Source organism: Varroa destructor, unplaced genomic scaffold (genome assembly GCF_002443255.2).
Source record: "Varroa destructor unplaced genomic scaffold, Vdes_3.0 BEIS01000004.1, whole genome shotgun sequence".
Lineage (NCBI taxonomy): Eukaryota > Metazoa > Arthropoda > Arachnida > Mesostigmata > Varroidae > Varroa > Varroa destructor.
In genome coordinates this window covers 31,903,023-31,921,681 of record NW_019211457.1, presented here as the reverse complement: position 1 = coordinate 31,921,681, position 18,659 = coordinate 31,903,023, and the positions used below count along the sequence as shown (strand labels likewise).

Below are 18,659 nucleotides of genomic sequence, written 5' to 3'. Positions count from 1 at the left end.
ATCGTTCCTATCCAGTGGCTTGTCGTGAGGCATGAGGCGGCAACGAGCCGCACGGTGAGGCCAGGGAGAAAATGATATTACTCTACTTTTTGCAACAGGGCAATCGCGATAGCTGGTACGAAGAAAGATCTGGGTAATGTTTGTTATATGGGAATGAAGAGACGAACCTGCAACCAAGAGGCAAATCGTATCCTGTCTGGTCGCCGTTTCAGCCATTGACAACTTAGCAGGATTTGAACCACTGGCGACTCCGGTACTGCTGGCGTCACCCGAGCAAGGTTCGCTTTTCGTCTGCCTCGTTTCCCTTCGCAGGAGATGATGCGTCTTTCGTCCGTCGACGACGTGCTGTCGAATCCTCAAGACCCCGTAAGTTCCTTGACGCTTCCCTCAATGATGCTTCTTTAGCGATGATCACATCCCTTGTTGATGGTTCATGTGGGCTTGATGGCTGTGGCAACCGGGTTGGGTACGAGAGGCGTATGAGGCAGCTTCGAAGCTACGGGTCGGATTATTTGGAAGGGAGAACAGCGGCAGCAGCAAAACTTGAGTATTTGTGGAGGTCTCTCGGATAATGAAAACCCCAACGGTGCATCCCGTTGCGGGGGCTCACGTGAAGCTTTTGGATCTTTCGCAGCTCCTCCGGCCTCATGAGAGAGATAATCTGATACTAAGCTAGCGTCATTTTAGGATATCCGCCTCCTCGTCCAGCTATCGTCGTTCATCCTATTCGTTTGGGCCATACAACTTGGCATCGTACGACATACAGCCACGTAAAGTTCTAATAGGAAGAGGACTGGGAAAGAGAGCTGTTTCAAAGCATGCTGAACCACTACGCCTAAAAGTAGCTTTTCTGTCAAGGGTGACTCGCCCAATGTTCGTTGGCTTGTTCCACGACACGTTACACATCGGGGAGTCACGTTCGGTCTAAGATCCCTCGACATTGCGAAGGAGATGATGCCCAGGAACGACCTGGGAATTGGTGAACCAAAGGCAATAAGGTTAACTCGTTTCACGCAGAGGGTGCTTGCACTCGCTCTTACACATCTTTATTCCGTACGTTAGCTAGTCCGCGCAGCGCTACTCAGGATAGACGTCTCATCGGTCCGCCCCGGCCATTTTGCTTCATATGGTGGAGTAGCGGAGTCGTGTAATAAAGCTGTTTTGATAGTGGTGATGGCAGTGGTGGCTACTGCAACAGTAGTCGGCAATGGTGAAATGGTCCCTCAAAAAACTGCAGCTCTTGCGCGGGCTAATTGATCCTACATGTGCTGAAATTCCCTTATTGGTTTGCCTTATAAGCTTCATCAGTGTCTTACGCTCATGTGAACGATATCGTTTCTTTTTACTGGACACCGACAAGCGTCTCAAGCAAGTATTGACGATAAACTGGAATAAGTCATGGACTAACGTACGCAACACTTGGCTGGCTCTTGAACGACGCTAGTTTCAAGCGTGACATTACAGACAGATTCTAATAGCCGTTACTAATATCAACCATATTTTTGGTGGGTGTTGTATGAAGAAATAAATAGGTTCAATCAAAGAAGTAGAGCCTATTTGTTTATTCACACAGCATCCCCAACCCAACCGGCTCAATTTATATAAATAGACCAACTAGACTAGCAACACGAACGAAATACGGCAGGCATCCAGATGTTAAATAACCGGCTCTGGGGCTCAGGGCGAGGTCGACACGGTGCTATGATGACAAACAGGGTCTTATAGGCCAGGCGCCTAATTGGTATTTAAGACTGCAGCCAGCTCAGACGCTGGAAGAGACATGCGATGCCTGCCTCGTATAGTGCCCGTCTTTTGCTGACTCTGGCTAAGAAGCCTAGTCATCGTTATTCAATTACGATGCCGCCGCAACGACCGCCGCTAGTCCCCATTCTCTAAATAATAATGTATAAGTATTAGAGAATAGGGCGCTGTCATCGTGAAACCGAGTCCGTGTCGATACAACACAGCTTAGCACGCGTTGAGAATAGCAAATGCGCTTTTTTCCTTCTGGCGATCGATGACATAATCGGTGGGTGTAAAGTCCACGTGCAGCTGTGCGTGTACGAATCATCGTGACGATAGACACTTGATGACGACAACGAGCAGCACCCAACCTCTGTTGTCCAAGATATACCCAAAAAAAAGCGTTAAAACAGTTTAAAGACACATTGACTTCTGATCCATTGACGAGACGCTGAAGGAGCAAGAGATGCTGATCACGACCGTAAGAAATAGTAAGTATGGATCGCTAAGATCTAGAGAAGTTAAGCTTGAAATAAGCGTTATGTCATTGCCAACAACTGTACTAAAAAATAGCACCGAAAATGATTGTGATCAGAGTATGAGTGGCACAGTCAATTAACAGATAGATATTGGAGGTATGGTGCGGTTTGGGCCATTATTTAACGAAATCATGCTATAAGACAATGCCTAAACTAATGAATCCAAGCTAATGGAAGAACAATAATAGAATACAATACTACGAACCTTAAATATGGACCTTTATATAGATTAGAATAAAATAGCCATTAAACCCACATGTAGAGGCTGCACACGGTTATCTAAGTGCTTAGTAAACAGCATGACTATGAGGATCTGATTAACTAATAAACGGTCTGCATGAATAGCAAGACTTTTTGCTAAATTTGACGTTGGCACGTAGTGGTGGTCCTCTTACCCTCAATAAAAATAAAAAGGATGCCATGAGCCTTTCTAAAGCTAAGATGGCATTAACGAAACAAGCGTAGTCGACTTTATTTTCTTTACGCTCGTACAAGACAGTCTAACATGGACGGCCTGTATCGGGGTGAAGTTTTCGAAATATTTACACAAGCCGAAGTTCGTAATGAAATGCCGTTGCTCAAGGAAATCTCAAGGTAACAGCAGATATTAGCGGAGATCCTAGGTCAGTGTTGTGTGTCATTTGATTTGTTGTTTACCTATCGCCTATAATAATATCTTGAATTAGATGCACACATTAACCCATGTAACTATGAAAGTTTAAATGGCATTAACTTCAAGTGGCTCGTACATAAAGCATACAATTTACCGAAGTATAAAAAACTAAAATTACCCGACATACTATTGACACAGTGAATATATTCGTCCTTTTGAATTGCAATTGCAAAATGAGAACCGTATGTAGCATTTAATTTCCGATTACATGCGATAGCTTCCATGGGAGGAAATCGTACATGTATCGTTCTGTTACTATGAATTGTAATACAAACATTTTTTAACCCTTATTCTTGCCTTGATAATATTAAACAATTTTTTGACCGAATGTCGTTATGTTTCGTCTATACAAACGTCACTTTATAACGCTCACAAGTCCTACGATGCCGTGTAGGTTCAGTAACTTTTTTCACTTAGGCCTACATTCGACAGTGGCGCTGCGTCGATGATTGGTTCGACGTATAAATCTTGCGTCCTATGGAGTCCTATGATGTTCACTGTATGTTCTGAATGTTATAGAACTACTTACAAAATAGGTCCAATTATTGCAAATTACACGTTATTAGTACTTGGTCGCATAGTGTTTAACTCATCGTATTAGTAGAATCGTGACCATCGTCAGCGCCCTTAGAGCAACAGCACTACCCGCATCGATTGAAAATATTATGATAGTAGCGTATATATGATGCAGACAAAGCAGATTATGACGTGATAGTGGGCGTATTACGTGAAGAGGTGGCCGGATTTCAGACGAGAACAACGGTGCTATATAGCGAGGAAGGGGCCAGGGTAGTGGGCCAGACGATAGGCTTATAGATGCCTTCCTTCTTTGCTATTTGATTTCTCATTAGTATAGCAACAGCTGCTCATCAGCAGAAGTTAAGGAATTAAGCGGGCTACTTCGTGATTCAGGCCATTACTTAAGACACCTGATACCCAAGCCGGCATGAGCTGTGGTTCAGGGCATGTGGGCCTATGTGGCCTGCCACGCAACCTCCGAAGAGTTAGCGCGGATAGCAGCAAAAGCTCGCAGAGGAGACAGAATAGCGAGGCACTCCGACATTGCCTTTAACGATCGCAGAATCGAGCACCTTTGGGAAAAACAGAGAAAACATCGCCACCTCTATAAGTATGCTTATAGCGTCTGCTACCGAAGCCGGCAAGCAAGACGACCTGGGTGGGGGTTAAGCTGTACTAACGAGAGGTCTCAGACCTTCTTCATCCAACCTCTCGATAAAGGCATTGACAACGCTTAACATTTAGGCAGCGAATATAACGCGAGCTATGCGAGACGAAGAGCCGAGAAGGATATTGGGTGAGTGAAAACTCGTACACATGATAGGTAGAGCTTAAGCCGACCCACTTGGGACACCACTAATTCGAGTTCCCATTTATGTATATATGTGCATATTCCTAAAAAGAGAGCAAGGCGCGTATTTATGTATTTCGGGTAAGCGCGGGGCTAAGTAGGTGCGTTATTGGTTTAAATTTTTTGTTGGCTTAGACCACTACAAGTGCTGCCACTGCGACTGATGAAAGATTATCACATGCATCGGAGACCCAAACTCTCGCGCACCCACATTGTTATCGGTGTTAGGCCGGCGTTCGCAAAAGGTAAAAACGTTTACGGTGCACCGTTGTTTATAGCTCTGTTGTAGGGAGCATAGGGAGCGAACATGTTCTTCGCAAGAGCTTTCCGATCGATCCCAATACCTACTAGATAGACAGGTGAATAGATAAAGCGCAGCAAAATTCGACACGACTCGGCGTATAGTCATCGTATCTGTCAAATTCCCATTAAGTGTCGTCTTTCCACTGTGAGATTTGACGGACTCATGGAGAGTGCAATGAAGAATTATTGCGTATATCCATATTACCCTTATAAACGTTTAGTTCACCGCAGCAAGATGGGGCTTGAGCGATCCGAATTGAGAATTTCATTTCGCAACTACTTCCTCGACTTTTCCAGCCTTTCTTCTTTCGTTCAGGTGTATGGGCCAATTTTGAGCATCAAAGTGGAGAACGATTTCCTTCTATAGGCCGAAATGCGCGAGTTCAAATACACATGCATAGTAAGCCAACAGTCGAAGTAATTGTTGAGAGTTACAGCTGTCTGTGCTTGAAGCTGTTGAAAACAACGAGGCCATATAAGCCACGGAGCGGCATTAACGCTCCATCATACCAAGAGCGTAGCGAAGCAGATGAGACCTTTTTGGAGACTCTTCCCAGTTTCAAATGTGCACCGATCCAGATAGGCATGCTGTTGTAGTGCTTCTACATTTCTGTTCTTACTGATACCAAGAGCAACAGTGTTAAAGGGCTTATTTAGAATAGAGGCGTATCGGGTACTTGAAATGAGGTTGTGCTATACAGTTAAAGGATTGTTATTGGACGTATTGAATGGGATACTAAAGGTCCCCTGACTGGCATGAGGGGTTAGCCGTAATATGGCGTTGACTTTTCAACTCTAAATATTGGTTTGAAGGGTCATAAATATATCATATTTTGACTGACTGATGCTAATATGAGCTGAATAAATCTAGCTTCAAGAGAGTTGGAGCTTTGATCCACGGCTAAATTCTCTCCAACGCACTACTGCGACTATGAAGTTGTCCGCAAAACAAACTTCAATCTGTCACGCGAATATTTGACGTTATTAGATTACCATTAAATAATAACGCCACATGTATGCTATCGTCGAAGTTAACCAATCTCAATTTATGGGATGATTATTAGATCAAGGTGCCATCGATACGTTGATTCTACTCTGTTATTAAAGTTGTTATTATTCCACCACTTGTTATTTATCGGAGGCATTTGCATTCAGGTGTGGCCCAACGATTCGAGTTAATAGGACCTAGTCTGATATAAAAGTAACAACTAAAATCTACTTCAAAAAAAAAAAACGCTCCCCTAGTTATTTCGTTATTATCGACATTTTCTAAAGACGCAGGTGGTCATTGTCAAGTAGCATTCGTTCACAACGAATCCACCAGGAAAGTGTTATTAAACTTAGAAGGCACAAAAATATATTTGCGATGTAATTTTAGGACTTAAGGTGAGTTTCCGTCCTATTCAAGGCATAATAGCTTTGCATCGATGTACATTTTAACTGTAAGCTAGGAAAGCCAATGGGTCATTACCCTATACTAAAGCTACCATGTACTAGAATATTGTCAATTTAACCTTTTGAAAACCTCAGCGTACGCACTTCGATAAGTAGAAACGCTAACGTCATAATCTACTTCTACTGGTGAGCTGTCCTTTGCTCTTTTCTGGTCGAAATCACATCAAACAATTATAAAAAAACGAACTTGGCGGACATTTCGAGGAACTTCGTGTTTTCAAAAAGTAGTGCATCCAGGAATTGCTTCAATATAAAATGCATTAGGATATCGGCAATGGGAATTGTTATTAGGATAAGTTACTGTATCTGCGTTATTGTGCACCTTTCATAATACGATACATTTCTAAATAATAGTTTTTACTGGTACTAGGTGAATATTAGTATTTTTTGGAAGTTTGAAAAAACACTACTTTTAGGTGAGACTATGAAGTACGTCTATATGGGGTTCGATTCGCGCTCGAAGCCTTAACTCAGAAATCGGCTCCCAAAAAAAGATAAATTTGTTGTTTATATCGTTATTGGGCACTATAAACACGCGGTTGCGCATTGGACTACTTTTAGGTTAACGGACAAACGACAGCGAACATCAATGTTTATTCCACCCAACAACTATGATAAATATATCGTTGGTTCTTGACAGAAACATTGGAACTATTGACCACAAAACCGTTACGGCCGACGCTCATTATGAAACGCTTGAAAAGCGCTTCACAGCTCGGCCAGCTACGGAACCAGGCGATTTTATCAAAGGCCACTGGCCAAAGAGCACTGATTTCTGCCTAACAAGGGAAGCTGACAGCAACCGGCTAGAAACAAAGTCGAGAGGTATCTTTCAGGACCTTATTTCGACATTCTTGCTTCGAAATGAAATTAAAAGTACTGAATATCGTCGATCTATTTCTGGCCGAGGTTGACAAAGGCGAGAAGACTAACTGGAATTCTGGCGAAAGTCTCATAGTCATGAAGTTCAGACAAGTGTCTTTTTATGCTTTAAGGGACTCTGGCAAAAAATAAAATAGTTTCTTGTGTACAGCGTACGAGCGAGCATACATAATCTGCATTGTTACTATAGTAATGATCATAACGCTCCTATGTGTTATCACTGATGCTTAGTGGCTCAATTCATTTCTACATGAATCAGTCATTGAAGCACAAATGAAATGAGTTGAAGTGCTGAGGAATGTATTTGAAGCCAAGGAAGATACGAAACATTGTTTATAAGCGGCTTTTCATAAAAATTGGATTATAAAGTCACCGTTCTCTTTCAGGAAATAGCTTTAATTATTTTAATTTAAGTGTGTCACAGGACGCTTTAGAGGGTCATCTTACTATTTCACTTATACTAGCACTTTACGCCGACTGGCTGAAAAAGCTAGCGAGCGAAATCAATGTTACCATCGAGATCGACGCTCCTACGATCAAAAATTATAAGATGCTACATTCAACGAAAGTCTTTGTATGAAAACATTATCGAATAATGCCACTGGCCGCCTTCACGACCTGGCCGTCGACCTCGGCTACGACGCTTGCAAGTTGTTCGGTTTTATCAAAGTTGTGTGGAAGCCCGAAGTGCAAAAAGCCTTTATACGACCGAGAAAAACTATATCAGAACGCCATTTGAGCCAAAGTGCTACGAAGGTTTAAACTTCACGCCGCTGAAGATCGTCCAGATCCACGGTTCTGATGGGATTTCATTTTTAGGAATTAAGAGTTAACAATTTCGCTTTGGGTCGCAAAGCTTTGTTGCGCGTATAAGTATTTATCCAGATGGAATTTTCACATATCTTACAGCCATGTATCGATGATGTAAATGTGCCATACAGGCTGTATTTCCAGTCGCATTATCAGGTCACTCCTACATTCTTGTTTGCTTCTCAGTGGTTCCTGTTGAACTTTTCGGATTGCAAATGTATAGCCTAAAAGTAAGACCGCATAATGGGCACATATACAACTGGCAATCACATACAACTGCTACCCGATTCTGCTTCAGCAAACATCCAACCGTACAATCTACGAGCCCGAATTACCTCACTTTATATGTGCCAGAATAGCCTGCGGTGACTTCCGTGTTACCTTATGGCGGCTTTTATGTACTTCGTTTTTTCCTTACTGCTTCTTCACATCAAAGATATAATGAACTTACTATATTTACACTTCAACAATTAAGCCTACCGCAGTAATTATAATTGTATGCAAGCGATAATAAAGAGGTAAATGTTCCCTTTCCATAATTAGTTCACTGTTAATTGAAAGTGTTACCCGTCTCTGCATAAGCCTGAACTGTAACAGGATAATTAAGAAAACTGAGATGAAATATTAAATAATCTACGTATATTAATATATAATATTAAATGTATGTCTCGAATTATTATTGTGAATAATATGTTTGATAATTTGTTTGGCGATATTTTGCTAATTTCGAAAGTTTTTTTTTAAAGAAAATAAAATAAAGCTCTGCGTAGCATATAATGGGTCAACTAAGAGAAAGTTGCATTAAGCGTTTACAACTTACCGGTTACTATCGCTTGTCGAACTCACTCAGACCAAGTATTAGGTGTTAAGTGGATGTCTCTATTTTAATGACGCCCGCCCTCTAGCAGTATTTTTTAACTGTAGATCTAGTATTGTTTTAACCGCAAACTTCTTCGCAAACGTAAGCGTGTTCAAATTACGACCTTTTATATTTTGCAAGATAAAAATATGTTTTTTTTTTTAGCTCTTTATTCATTTTACCGCTGGCGACATTGTGAGGCGTACGATGCTTCAAACATTTACCTATTATGATTTGGGTGGCTTCTTGTAGAATACTGTACAATATACAAACACGACCCCGTCAAATTGGCTTTTTCTAGCGTGTTTTAGCTTCATTAAGCGTTGACTCGTATTTTCGTCTTCTATCGGCCAAGGGACTGTTGGTTATTCTTTTTTCGTTATTCTTTCGTATTTTTTTACACACAGCGAAAACGACATTATTGTCATTTGTTAATATTGATAGGCTTAGGCTAGCTTTAAACAAATACAGAATTTATTAGACTGCTATCATCCTTATGCTTATAAGAGCTAAGCGCCTTATTATGTTAACTCATCTTGGTCTCTTTTGCTTTGTGTTGTTTCTTACTTATATAGGTGGTCCACATATTACCGGCTTAGCAAAGAGTATGCACGTACGAAGCACCGCAGAAACGAGTCTGCCTTGTACGGTCTCCGGTGATGAACCGCTTTCCATCATCTGGAGTAAAGATGGCATTCTTGTTCCCCTGCACGATGAAAGGTATGTGGCAATCTCCTATACCTAAAATAATCCGAGATTTTGCATTTTCGGTTCGCCCAAAAGATCTCGTATAGGTCGTTGGTGGTTTTCGTCGTGTATCAACTAAGCACGGTTCAAGTTAAACTGATGTGTAACGGTAAATACAGATTAGAAATTAACAAAAGCAAGAACAGAAACATAAAAGCCCTATCTTCCCTAAACAGTTACAATTTTTATTATCCGTCACACGTCTGTGTAAGCGAGTTATCTGTGCCCGAAATGAGCAAATTCTCCCTCTCATCAGATACGTATATTTTGTTGGCAGGAAAGTATTGCCCGCTTTTTTTTTAGCTAACTACTTCAACTTTAAAAACATACACATGTTGAGTTCTATGATGCCTTCTATATATATAACGTTGGTGTCACCCGAAAATCGAGAACGTTTTCATTAAAAATTAAAACAAAGCACCTTCTAAGTGAATTATGTTTGTGCAAGAGTTCACTTAAGTTACAGTTCTGTTATGATAAAGGCACAGGTCTCGTGGGTTAACGATCAAAATACATTGTCGGTTCTAGAATGATTTTGTCGCTTTCGTTCCTCGATGTAAAGGATGCTTCTCGTACAAATTGGCCTGTATGAAAAAGGGGTTGATTTGCTAATTGCGAGAGTTGAATAGGACCGACCCATAACGTCGACAACGAGCTAAACATCCACTACGAAACAATTTTAAACCATTCGGAAAAAAAGGCCAGAAATTGACGAAAAATCATTTACTAGATTATAAGGCCGTTGATCGCGGCTAATGGAAGGAGACTGGAATGAAAAGGGACGGTGCGCTGTGTTTGCTGAGACTGGAAAGAAATTGTACATTATAGATTGCTGCCGCCTGGCGTAACAACTGATTTGGATTTCTACTGACAATAGCAAAAGAGATTATAACAACTTACTAAGATAATTAAACGGAACCATGACAATGCTGAACCACATAGTTCTTTACAGAGACTTAGAGAACATGGATGGCAACGCATTCGCCATATAGCCCGGATCTTCTCATCTGAACTCTTTCAATAATGTTACTTTAGTCTCAATGCAAAAGAAACTTATCCCTCTATAAATTAGGAAAAATTGATAGTAATGAAACTATGGTATTAGCGCAAAGATCGCAGAATGTCAAATAGCGTATATTTAGTTGAGTAATATTATTTGAAAAATATAAAAATGATTTATTTATATTAAAAAGGCTTAATATTTTTAAAGTTTCATCACTCTACTGTGATTATGCAAAGTATCGTTGACCCTATGCCGTTAGCAGTGTTTTTGACCCACAGAGCTCACAACGTTATGGCCGCTTTTAATTGTGTTACGTCCCCGTATATGTACGCATAAACCACAATGCAGTTGCATGCTTTGCTATGTGCTACCTGTTTGTGCTTCAATCCTGAACTTCTTCTCAAAAGTCTAAGGTCGTATTTCGAGCACGACTGACGGTGGACATAGAACATCCAAAAGATGCTACGGAACGAGAGCTTTAACTGCCCTCTCCTCGTATTTTGGCTACCTACCATTTTTAGAACAACCCCTCCGCCTAGTGACTGTGGTTGCTAACTTCCATTTGGTGCTGTCTCATGACTTTGATGACTAAAAAAAGGTTTCTGTGACGTAAAGGAGCCCTTCGCGCCTCTATCGTTCTAATCTGAGTTATCAATACAAGCAATCTACTGAGGGCTATACGCAAATCTTTCTGTTCGATTTTTGCACAATGCATCTTTTCGAATCATTGCAGGGCTCGTCATGCGTGCGACGACGCGTAAATCCTTTTCTCCTGCTCTCTAAATCGCTTTTTAATCGCAACTCTCTGACTGTTGTAATGAACAAGCTGACTAGAATGGCTAGAACGAGGGCAAAAGAGCTCCGCAACAGATGGTTATTCTATTTTACGCAGTATACATGTGCATATCGTTGGTGCACGCAAGTGGCGAAAAGCGTCCGATGTTGTCGGAGACGAACTAAAGAGGATCTGTAGCCGTGTCAGAGTCTGACAAAGTTAGCCTAATTGTTTTTCCCAACTTCGTTTAACTCTGAGATACAAGCGTATACGGGTCGCATACTGAGTAGAGTTGCTTTCAACAACGTTACGACGTCGTAGTGGAGCTATCAGTTCATTTTAGGCTATTACGATTTCTGATTTTGCTGAAATTATCTTGCTTGCCTTCTTAATAAAGACTGTTGACTTCTACAAGTAGTTTGCAGTCGTCGCATGTTTTTCTACATACAGGCGTCAATCGCTTTGAGTGTGGCTTGGGGCCCGTTGAGTTAATTTACACTTGAGCAGACACTAGTCATTAGCGAGGTTGGTTGCCGACCCATTTTACACACAAAGCACGTAGTTAATTACTGAGTTTTTGGTTTTACGGACATGTAGAGTAATTAGGCAATTGAGCTATTGAAATAATTGCATTAAGATACAATGTGTATGTAATAATCTTAGAACGAAATCCTGTCCAAACTCTTTTTCTCTAACAATAAATAACTATACGTTACAAGTTTCTTATTTTTGCCCTAATAAATTGCCTATACTCTCATTGTTTTAGCGATAATCAAATGAGTCGTCTTGGATATTTTTTTGCCAAGCTCGATTTTTAAAAGAAATAATTTTTTGCATTGCATTTACCCACACAGGTACGTCATCACCGAAGAAAAGTCGTTCTACGGGAAAAAGTCAATCCTTCGGTTACGTGCTGCGGAGCGCAGTGACACGGCGACATTTTCCTGTACTGCCACAAATCCGTACGGTAAGGCCGCTGAAGGACTTCGACTGATTGTACAGGGTGCTCCGGATCCTCCAGACGATATCGTCTTCAGTGACGTACGAAGCACGTCCGTAGTTGCCAAATGGAACATCCCTTATTCGGGCAATAGCGACATTAGCTCATACACTATCAACTATCATCCGGTCTCCGGTAAGTCCCTGTCTGTCAATATTAGAGGAGAAAAATATAGAAAGAAAAGTGCTTCTGGTGCCTCCGTATTACCTAAAAAACCTAGCTAGTTTAATTGTTTTGTTGGGAACGCAATTGCTTACCGCGTAATGTAGAGCAAACAGTTTCAATTCGCGAGTTCGACTATACGTACGCCCGTATAGGTGTCCACTGTCTTCAGTCGATAAATCGTCTGTGAGTGCTGGCGCATAAAAAAGTTCTTCACAGATATACTAGTGTATGTGCGTTAACAGGTAAACAGTAATTTTTGCTACATTCTATATACGAACAGTTTGTTATCAGTGGGAATCATTGAGATATAATGTCATTAGTACGCGTCTGCCACAATCGAAGCCCTCTGCGACTTGTTTGCTCTTTGGTCGTCCGCAGCAACTACAATCGTGCCATTGTCGAAACACAAGGAAAAAGCAGGAATTGGATAGATATCTGTTTTTAAAGGAAAAGACATAGCTTTTCTTGCTTCTCTTGATTTGCTCGGCCTAGTCCCGCTCCGCCTCGATTTGTTCATTAGGCGCATCATGTTGTAAGTATTGTAGATCTTGTGAAGCCGGGGGCAGAACTGTATTACTGGAGACGAGAGTTTTGCCGCTTGGGTCGTCAACGGCTCACCGTTAGCAGACTTGGTTGCCGTCTCGTCTCTGCAATCGTCTAGCGAGTATGGATAGAGAACCCCGGTACTGCTCATTACCACGGTGGCAAGTCCTTGGTCGTTCTTTTCTGCCCTAGTGATAATAGACCGAGCATTCGATTTTTACTTTTGTCTATATCTCTTTCGAAGCTTCACCCCTGTTCCTAATGTCCGATTAGTCAACCTCTGCCTATAAAAGTATCTGAGTAGAAGAATACGAATCCTTATTTAGAGACGGAAAACAATACTACTGCTGCTGCCTCGTATGCGTTCGCTGTGCGAAGGTTTCCGCCAATGAAAACTTTGGGAGTGTGCCTATTGAACTCCTCGCTTGTCGTACCGTCAGTACTCCTTTTTCGCGTCGAAACCGCGTTGGACCACAGTTTCATATGGAGCAGGCATTTGGTATTGAGCAGCCCGTAGAAAAGCTTATGTCCAGCATCCAGCAGGACTGGCTTATTCTCTTACTGCCAAACTTTTTTGGGTTTTAGATCTCCCGTATACTTTCCAATGTAACATCGTGACACAAGGACAGATAGAAACTCAGGCCCGTTTTAGCTTGGCCCAGCGAAAAATCAGTTGTGCCACGGACCTTGTCACTTGTCGGCCCGGATCTTCGTCTTACGATATATGCTACAGTGCAGTGCTCACATTGTACTTGCAACATGACAATGGCGAAAAATCAAGATAAATTGAGTCATCGCCCTCGTTGTTGAATCTGGTTTGGCCCGACCAGCTTGGGGGCCGATTCGGTATACGACTATTCCGTTTGAGTCCATTGTGTCTCGCTCCGTAGTAACGTGATCGGCTTCAGCTAAAGATTAAAAAAAGGCAAGAGGGACTACCACACACTGGGTTTCCAACAAGGTAACTGGCTGAAAGCGAACTATGACGCTGGTCAATTGTGCTAGACGACATTTTGTGCGTGTAGCTTGGGGATATAGAAGTAGGGGGTAAAGGCACAAACAAGTGCGAGTACGTAAAAGCGATATTAATCGACACAAGTAGTAGACGGTTCCCTATAGTAGAATCCAAGACAAAAGACATTATAATACGAACATGATAGCTGTATGCGAATTTAGATCATTTTTCAATTGAAAACCGTAATTTTATTTCTGCATATACTAGTCTCTGAAGGTGTTCGCAGAAACATTGTAAGAGATGGGTAGTCGATTTTGATTTAACCTTTTACATTGGAGTTTTTGTTCCCTAAATCAACGAAAAAGTTTTTATACCATACGCCACGGTTAATTGTTTAATGTCTGTCTGGAGTACAGATTCAGAGATCGTTCATGACAAGCTTCGACAGTCGATACGTAAAGATCTGTATTGCGCTGTGGCTATCATTGGGCGAAACACAAAAAAGCTGACTAGGGCCGTATGTCTAAAAACAAAGGCGATAAAAGAACGGCTTTATTAGAATTCACAGAAAATCGTTTATAAATAAAGTAGGAGAAGTATGACAGCCTCCTCCTTCATTTGTTTCGTATCACTCTATCTTCACCAGTTGCATACAACTACACGTTCCTCACTATGGTTACCATATCTAGCCAGAAAACATGGATAAATTCGTAAAAAGTTGCGATTGTTTCTGGATTAGTACGTAAAGGGACACTGCCTGCCGGAAATTTGATGGTCACCCTTAGCTATAATTCTGAAACCGTCAAGAGACGTGCTGTAACGCACGTACAGAACAAATACGAAAAATGTGTATGTAATTTCTCTTTACGCAAATATTACCGGTGGCTTGTCGGGAGACTTCCCTTGCTTACGTCCTCTGTCGTCCACATACATTCACAAATGTAAATGATTACAGGTTAAAAAAAAACATCAAGCTAAGCTACGGCAATAAAACTCTTGTTTCAATGCTGGCACTACCTCAAGCGACAACGAATCCCTTAGCGTCAGCTGTATACGATGTACCTGCGACTCGTTTATACGTAATTAGTACTTTAGCTACGAACAACAGTTCTGAGGTGCGATTGCATATCTCGTTTAATAACGCGCAGCGCTTCGACTATTTGAGGTAGTGCACAATAATTGTGAGCGCTTTTTGTCCATATGCGGAGGTCCACTGTTTTCATGGATGGTACTATATATTAGTTAAGCAAAGTGTTTTCTAATGGAACAGATCGTGCGAGAATGAGCGTCTGCAGCCAGCAGTAGTCTGCGTTCGCAAGTTTGCTATTTAGGAAGCTTGTATGAACGATGTGCGGCTGTTAATGGGGCTATATTGACTGTGGGGCTGACTGTGATAGTGAAAAGTCGTTCGTTGCTATTCCCCTATTTGTTCAATATCGTAGGACGCTTTTGGCAAGCATTTTGTTAACCGGTTAATTTTCGAAGTAATCAGAAGGCCGAAACGGGCTAAGATAGCGGTAAGTAAGCCGATGACACATCTGTCGAACCCCAAAATGTTATTTTCACTCTGACCTATTCGAGTTGCGTTGAACTCAATAAGAGCTAATAAAAGTTTCAAAAACAACAGCTACCTGGTTCGAAAACGCTGTATTATTTGTATAACTATTCTAACTTATCACACTGTCAGGGAGTAACCTATAGATTGACATCAATGGCCAAACAGTTAAATCAAGGCTTGTGCATTGCTATAGAAAGAAAAAATAGAATAATTCATTAATCTGATATTGACTGAAAACATAGGCAACGTAATAAATGTTTTGTTTTTTTCTGTATGTAATATTGATTTTGCGTAACGAACATTCAAGAGCCTGAAGCCACACGAGTGATTACAGTCCCGGGAACATCCGCCGACGCTACTTTGCAAGAACTCATACCGGCAACTCAATACCAATTCGTGATCAAGGCTAGCAACGCGCTGGGTGACTCTATTTTCAGTAAGCCCACCCTTGTCAAAACCAAGATGGATGGTAAGTTATAAGCCGCGAAGAAGAGCTATTGCAGGTTTATAAGAACCACTACACCATTGACATCCATGCGCGTTAAAACGTAATCTTGTAAACATTTTCTTTGCACAAAAATGTCTAATACTGATACCTATATATTATAAGTTATAATAAAGTGACTTTCAATTGTGGATTTGTTCGTGTTTGCGTTGTTACAGCGCCGAAGACGCCTCCATCTCATGTCACAGCGTCGGCTGTAGATTCTCGGACGATTCGAGTTACGTGGAGGGTAAGTAGGGCGCTATTTCGTTCACATCGTATATCTCTAAGAGACCGTGGAAGCTCTTTCTATGTGGTTCGACGTAACACTATTATATTGCGTGTGCTCCTACAGACAAGTTTCGTCTTTTATTCCCAGTAAACGATTACGAGCAAGAATAGTGCGTATATATATATGTATGTACTCAGCTATTCACCAAATAGCAGCTCCTGCCTTAAAGCATCAGCCGGCGGCCGAATAATTGTCTTCTAGAACTCAACCATTTCGTCCTTGTAGCACCTTTAGCTTGTAGAATCTCTGAGCGATCTGGGTATTTGCCGATCATCATATTCCATCATTGAATCCAATCGCTTACGAACCATCAAGGGACCATCAAGAGAAAGGCGAGCCCAACGGAGTCGACAACCGAGAACCTAACCAGCGACGAATGGGAGCAAATAGGGAAACTTGTACATCGCTTTAGTTTACATCGATGGTCAGGATAAACTGCTACAGCGTAGCCGCGCATCTCTATCTAGTTCTTTTAGCCTTCGACTAGATTCGGCTTAGGCTTCGAAAGAGTAAGTCTTCAGGCCATAGGACATATTGGCTGTTCCACATGTGTCTGCATAAGCCGGCAGCTACTGGGACGCTCCTGTAGAAGCGTCGAAGGGCCGTCTTCAATCTAAGCAGAAGTTCGACCGATTCCATCGTATCGAGCGATAGCCGTAGTAGAGTACACAAGTTCTCGTAGTGAGCTTCGAGAAAAAGAGTTTTCATTCAGCCAGCTTTCACCGGCATAATTGTCTGGGGCTAGATGATCTGCCGCTTTCTAAATGGTTGACTAATCCCCTGCTATATACATTAGTCATAGTGATTAACCAAGGTAAACAAAAATAAGTCTATATATTCACTAATGTAGCATGCTGCAGGGAACGCTCTATGTTGCGTCAGGATTACTCCAGCGCATGACTAGTGTAAACAGAAGCAGCGCATGAGAGGCATTACCACCCCTGGTAGCCTGCATCGTCAGAGGCTATCGACACAGAGAATTGAAGTCGTTACCAGCGAGTAGATAATTTCCAGAATGAAACTGGTTTACCGATCGCCTTTTTTTCCATGAGTGGCCGGAGTTCTGCACCGGATCAGTCTACGTATAGTAGCTATGTGGCCACTGTTGTCACTCCTACAACCTATCTCTAATACTATAAATTCTGTAGAAATTTCTGGCTGGACAACGACTAAATTATTTCGGCCCAAAACACATTTTAAACCAACTCCTACGCCGATCTTTTATGCACATAGATTTTACGGGCCAATGCACAACGACTTGAACATGAATCGCGTACATCGCGTTTCTTTAGCTCTCGTACAACACTGACACGTACGCCAGTGGACTAGCCAGTTCAGTAACTCTGAAGTCGAGCGTCAAGTGCTAGTCCTTTATATCGACGACGCTTGTGGATTACCTTTGGGCTGTGGAGTGAGGAGCGCTTCGATACCGGTTTCTTCGGCCGGTTTTCCTCAGCTACTGCCGTTCTTCGATTTTCTTCAATTTGCTTTTTCTTTTCGGTCGGAGTCATCTTCGTTGACATTTTTGGGCAACTCGTTGTGTTCGTTTCTCCCCCTGAAATTATATTTTGGACTTGGCTTTTTAAGAGCGATGATGGATGCGCAACAGTTCATCACTAACCATCAAAGCTGCTCGGTAAGGATGCTCGTAAGATTCAACTTCCTCGTCCCTTTACAAGCAGTAGCAGCGGTAGCCATGGCGGTCATAGCGGTTGATATTAAGATAGTTTTGCACACCGACAGAAATAGTTGAACGCTGCAGTATTACCACCGCACGAGCAGGGCGGAAGATGTCCCCCCAGTCGCTAGAGGGTGAGAGCCGCCGTTTCCGAATCGGGTCATGGACGGCCGCTGTAAAGCCGATCAGAATGGGTGATGTTGCGCGCGAGCTATTCGGGCCCTCTTCAAGATGCACTCCCGTTGCCACGAGCTTCTCCACAAAAAGCCTTTGCAAACCCCTTTACACCCGTTGTACTGTTTTCCTTCTCTACACCTATACCATGCTATTCTCCTTTAGTAAACTGGCCAGTGTTAAGTGATTGATGTGATGATTTTCGATGATCGGTTGGTTGGTCAGCAAAGTTACCGAACTGCTGAGCGCTTTCCTTATTTAACTTAAATATCCCCTGGCGGAGTCAAAGCTCCGATCTCTCTATTCGGCCTTAAACCAGCCATCGCTTAGTACTATCTCCAGTTCCCGTTGGCTGTTGGAGTTTAAAGCAACCAATGCCCGGGCAGCGGACCTTTAAGCGGCAGCCAAAGCGAGCAACGTGAAAACACAGTCATCTGCTGCAGTACGAAATCAGTATTGGTTTTCTGACGCGAACAGCTAACTTTTTGCCTTTTGGTTGGTCGTAGATTGCTCTTTGCGTATGATCCAGCTTAGATGGCCTGCTGTCAAACGCTACTAGGCAGCCCGCTTGTGTAAATACATCTCAGAGTAAGTTTGACTGAAAGTCTGTCAGAACGCGTGCTGTAAGCATTGGACAGCAATGTGCCGCCGC

At 42.1% G+C, this 18,659-nt stretch overlaps 1 protein-coding gene across 12 annotated transcripts in view; it reads left to right on the top strand.

Moving 5' to 3' along the window:
* LOC111250466 (cell adhesion molecule Dscam1-like) overlaps positions 1-18,659 on the top strand; it is a 306,297-nt gene that overhangs the window by 238,109 nt on the left and 49,529 nt on the right. For all 12 annotated transcript variants that reach the window (XM_086988683.1, XM_086988682.1, XM_086988680.1 and 9 more), the window contains 4 exons: positions 9,209-9,353; positions 12,013-12,293; positions 15,687-15,848; positions 16,043-16,113. In XM_086988683.1, the coding sequence (XP_086844809.1) occupies positions 9,209-9,353; positions 12,013-12,293; positions 15,687-15,848; positions 16,043-16,113 (659 nt within the window). The remainder of the gene's footprint in view (positions 1-9,208; positions 9,354-12,012; positions 12,294-15,686; positions 15,849-16,042; positions 16,114-18,659) is intronic.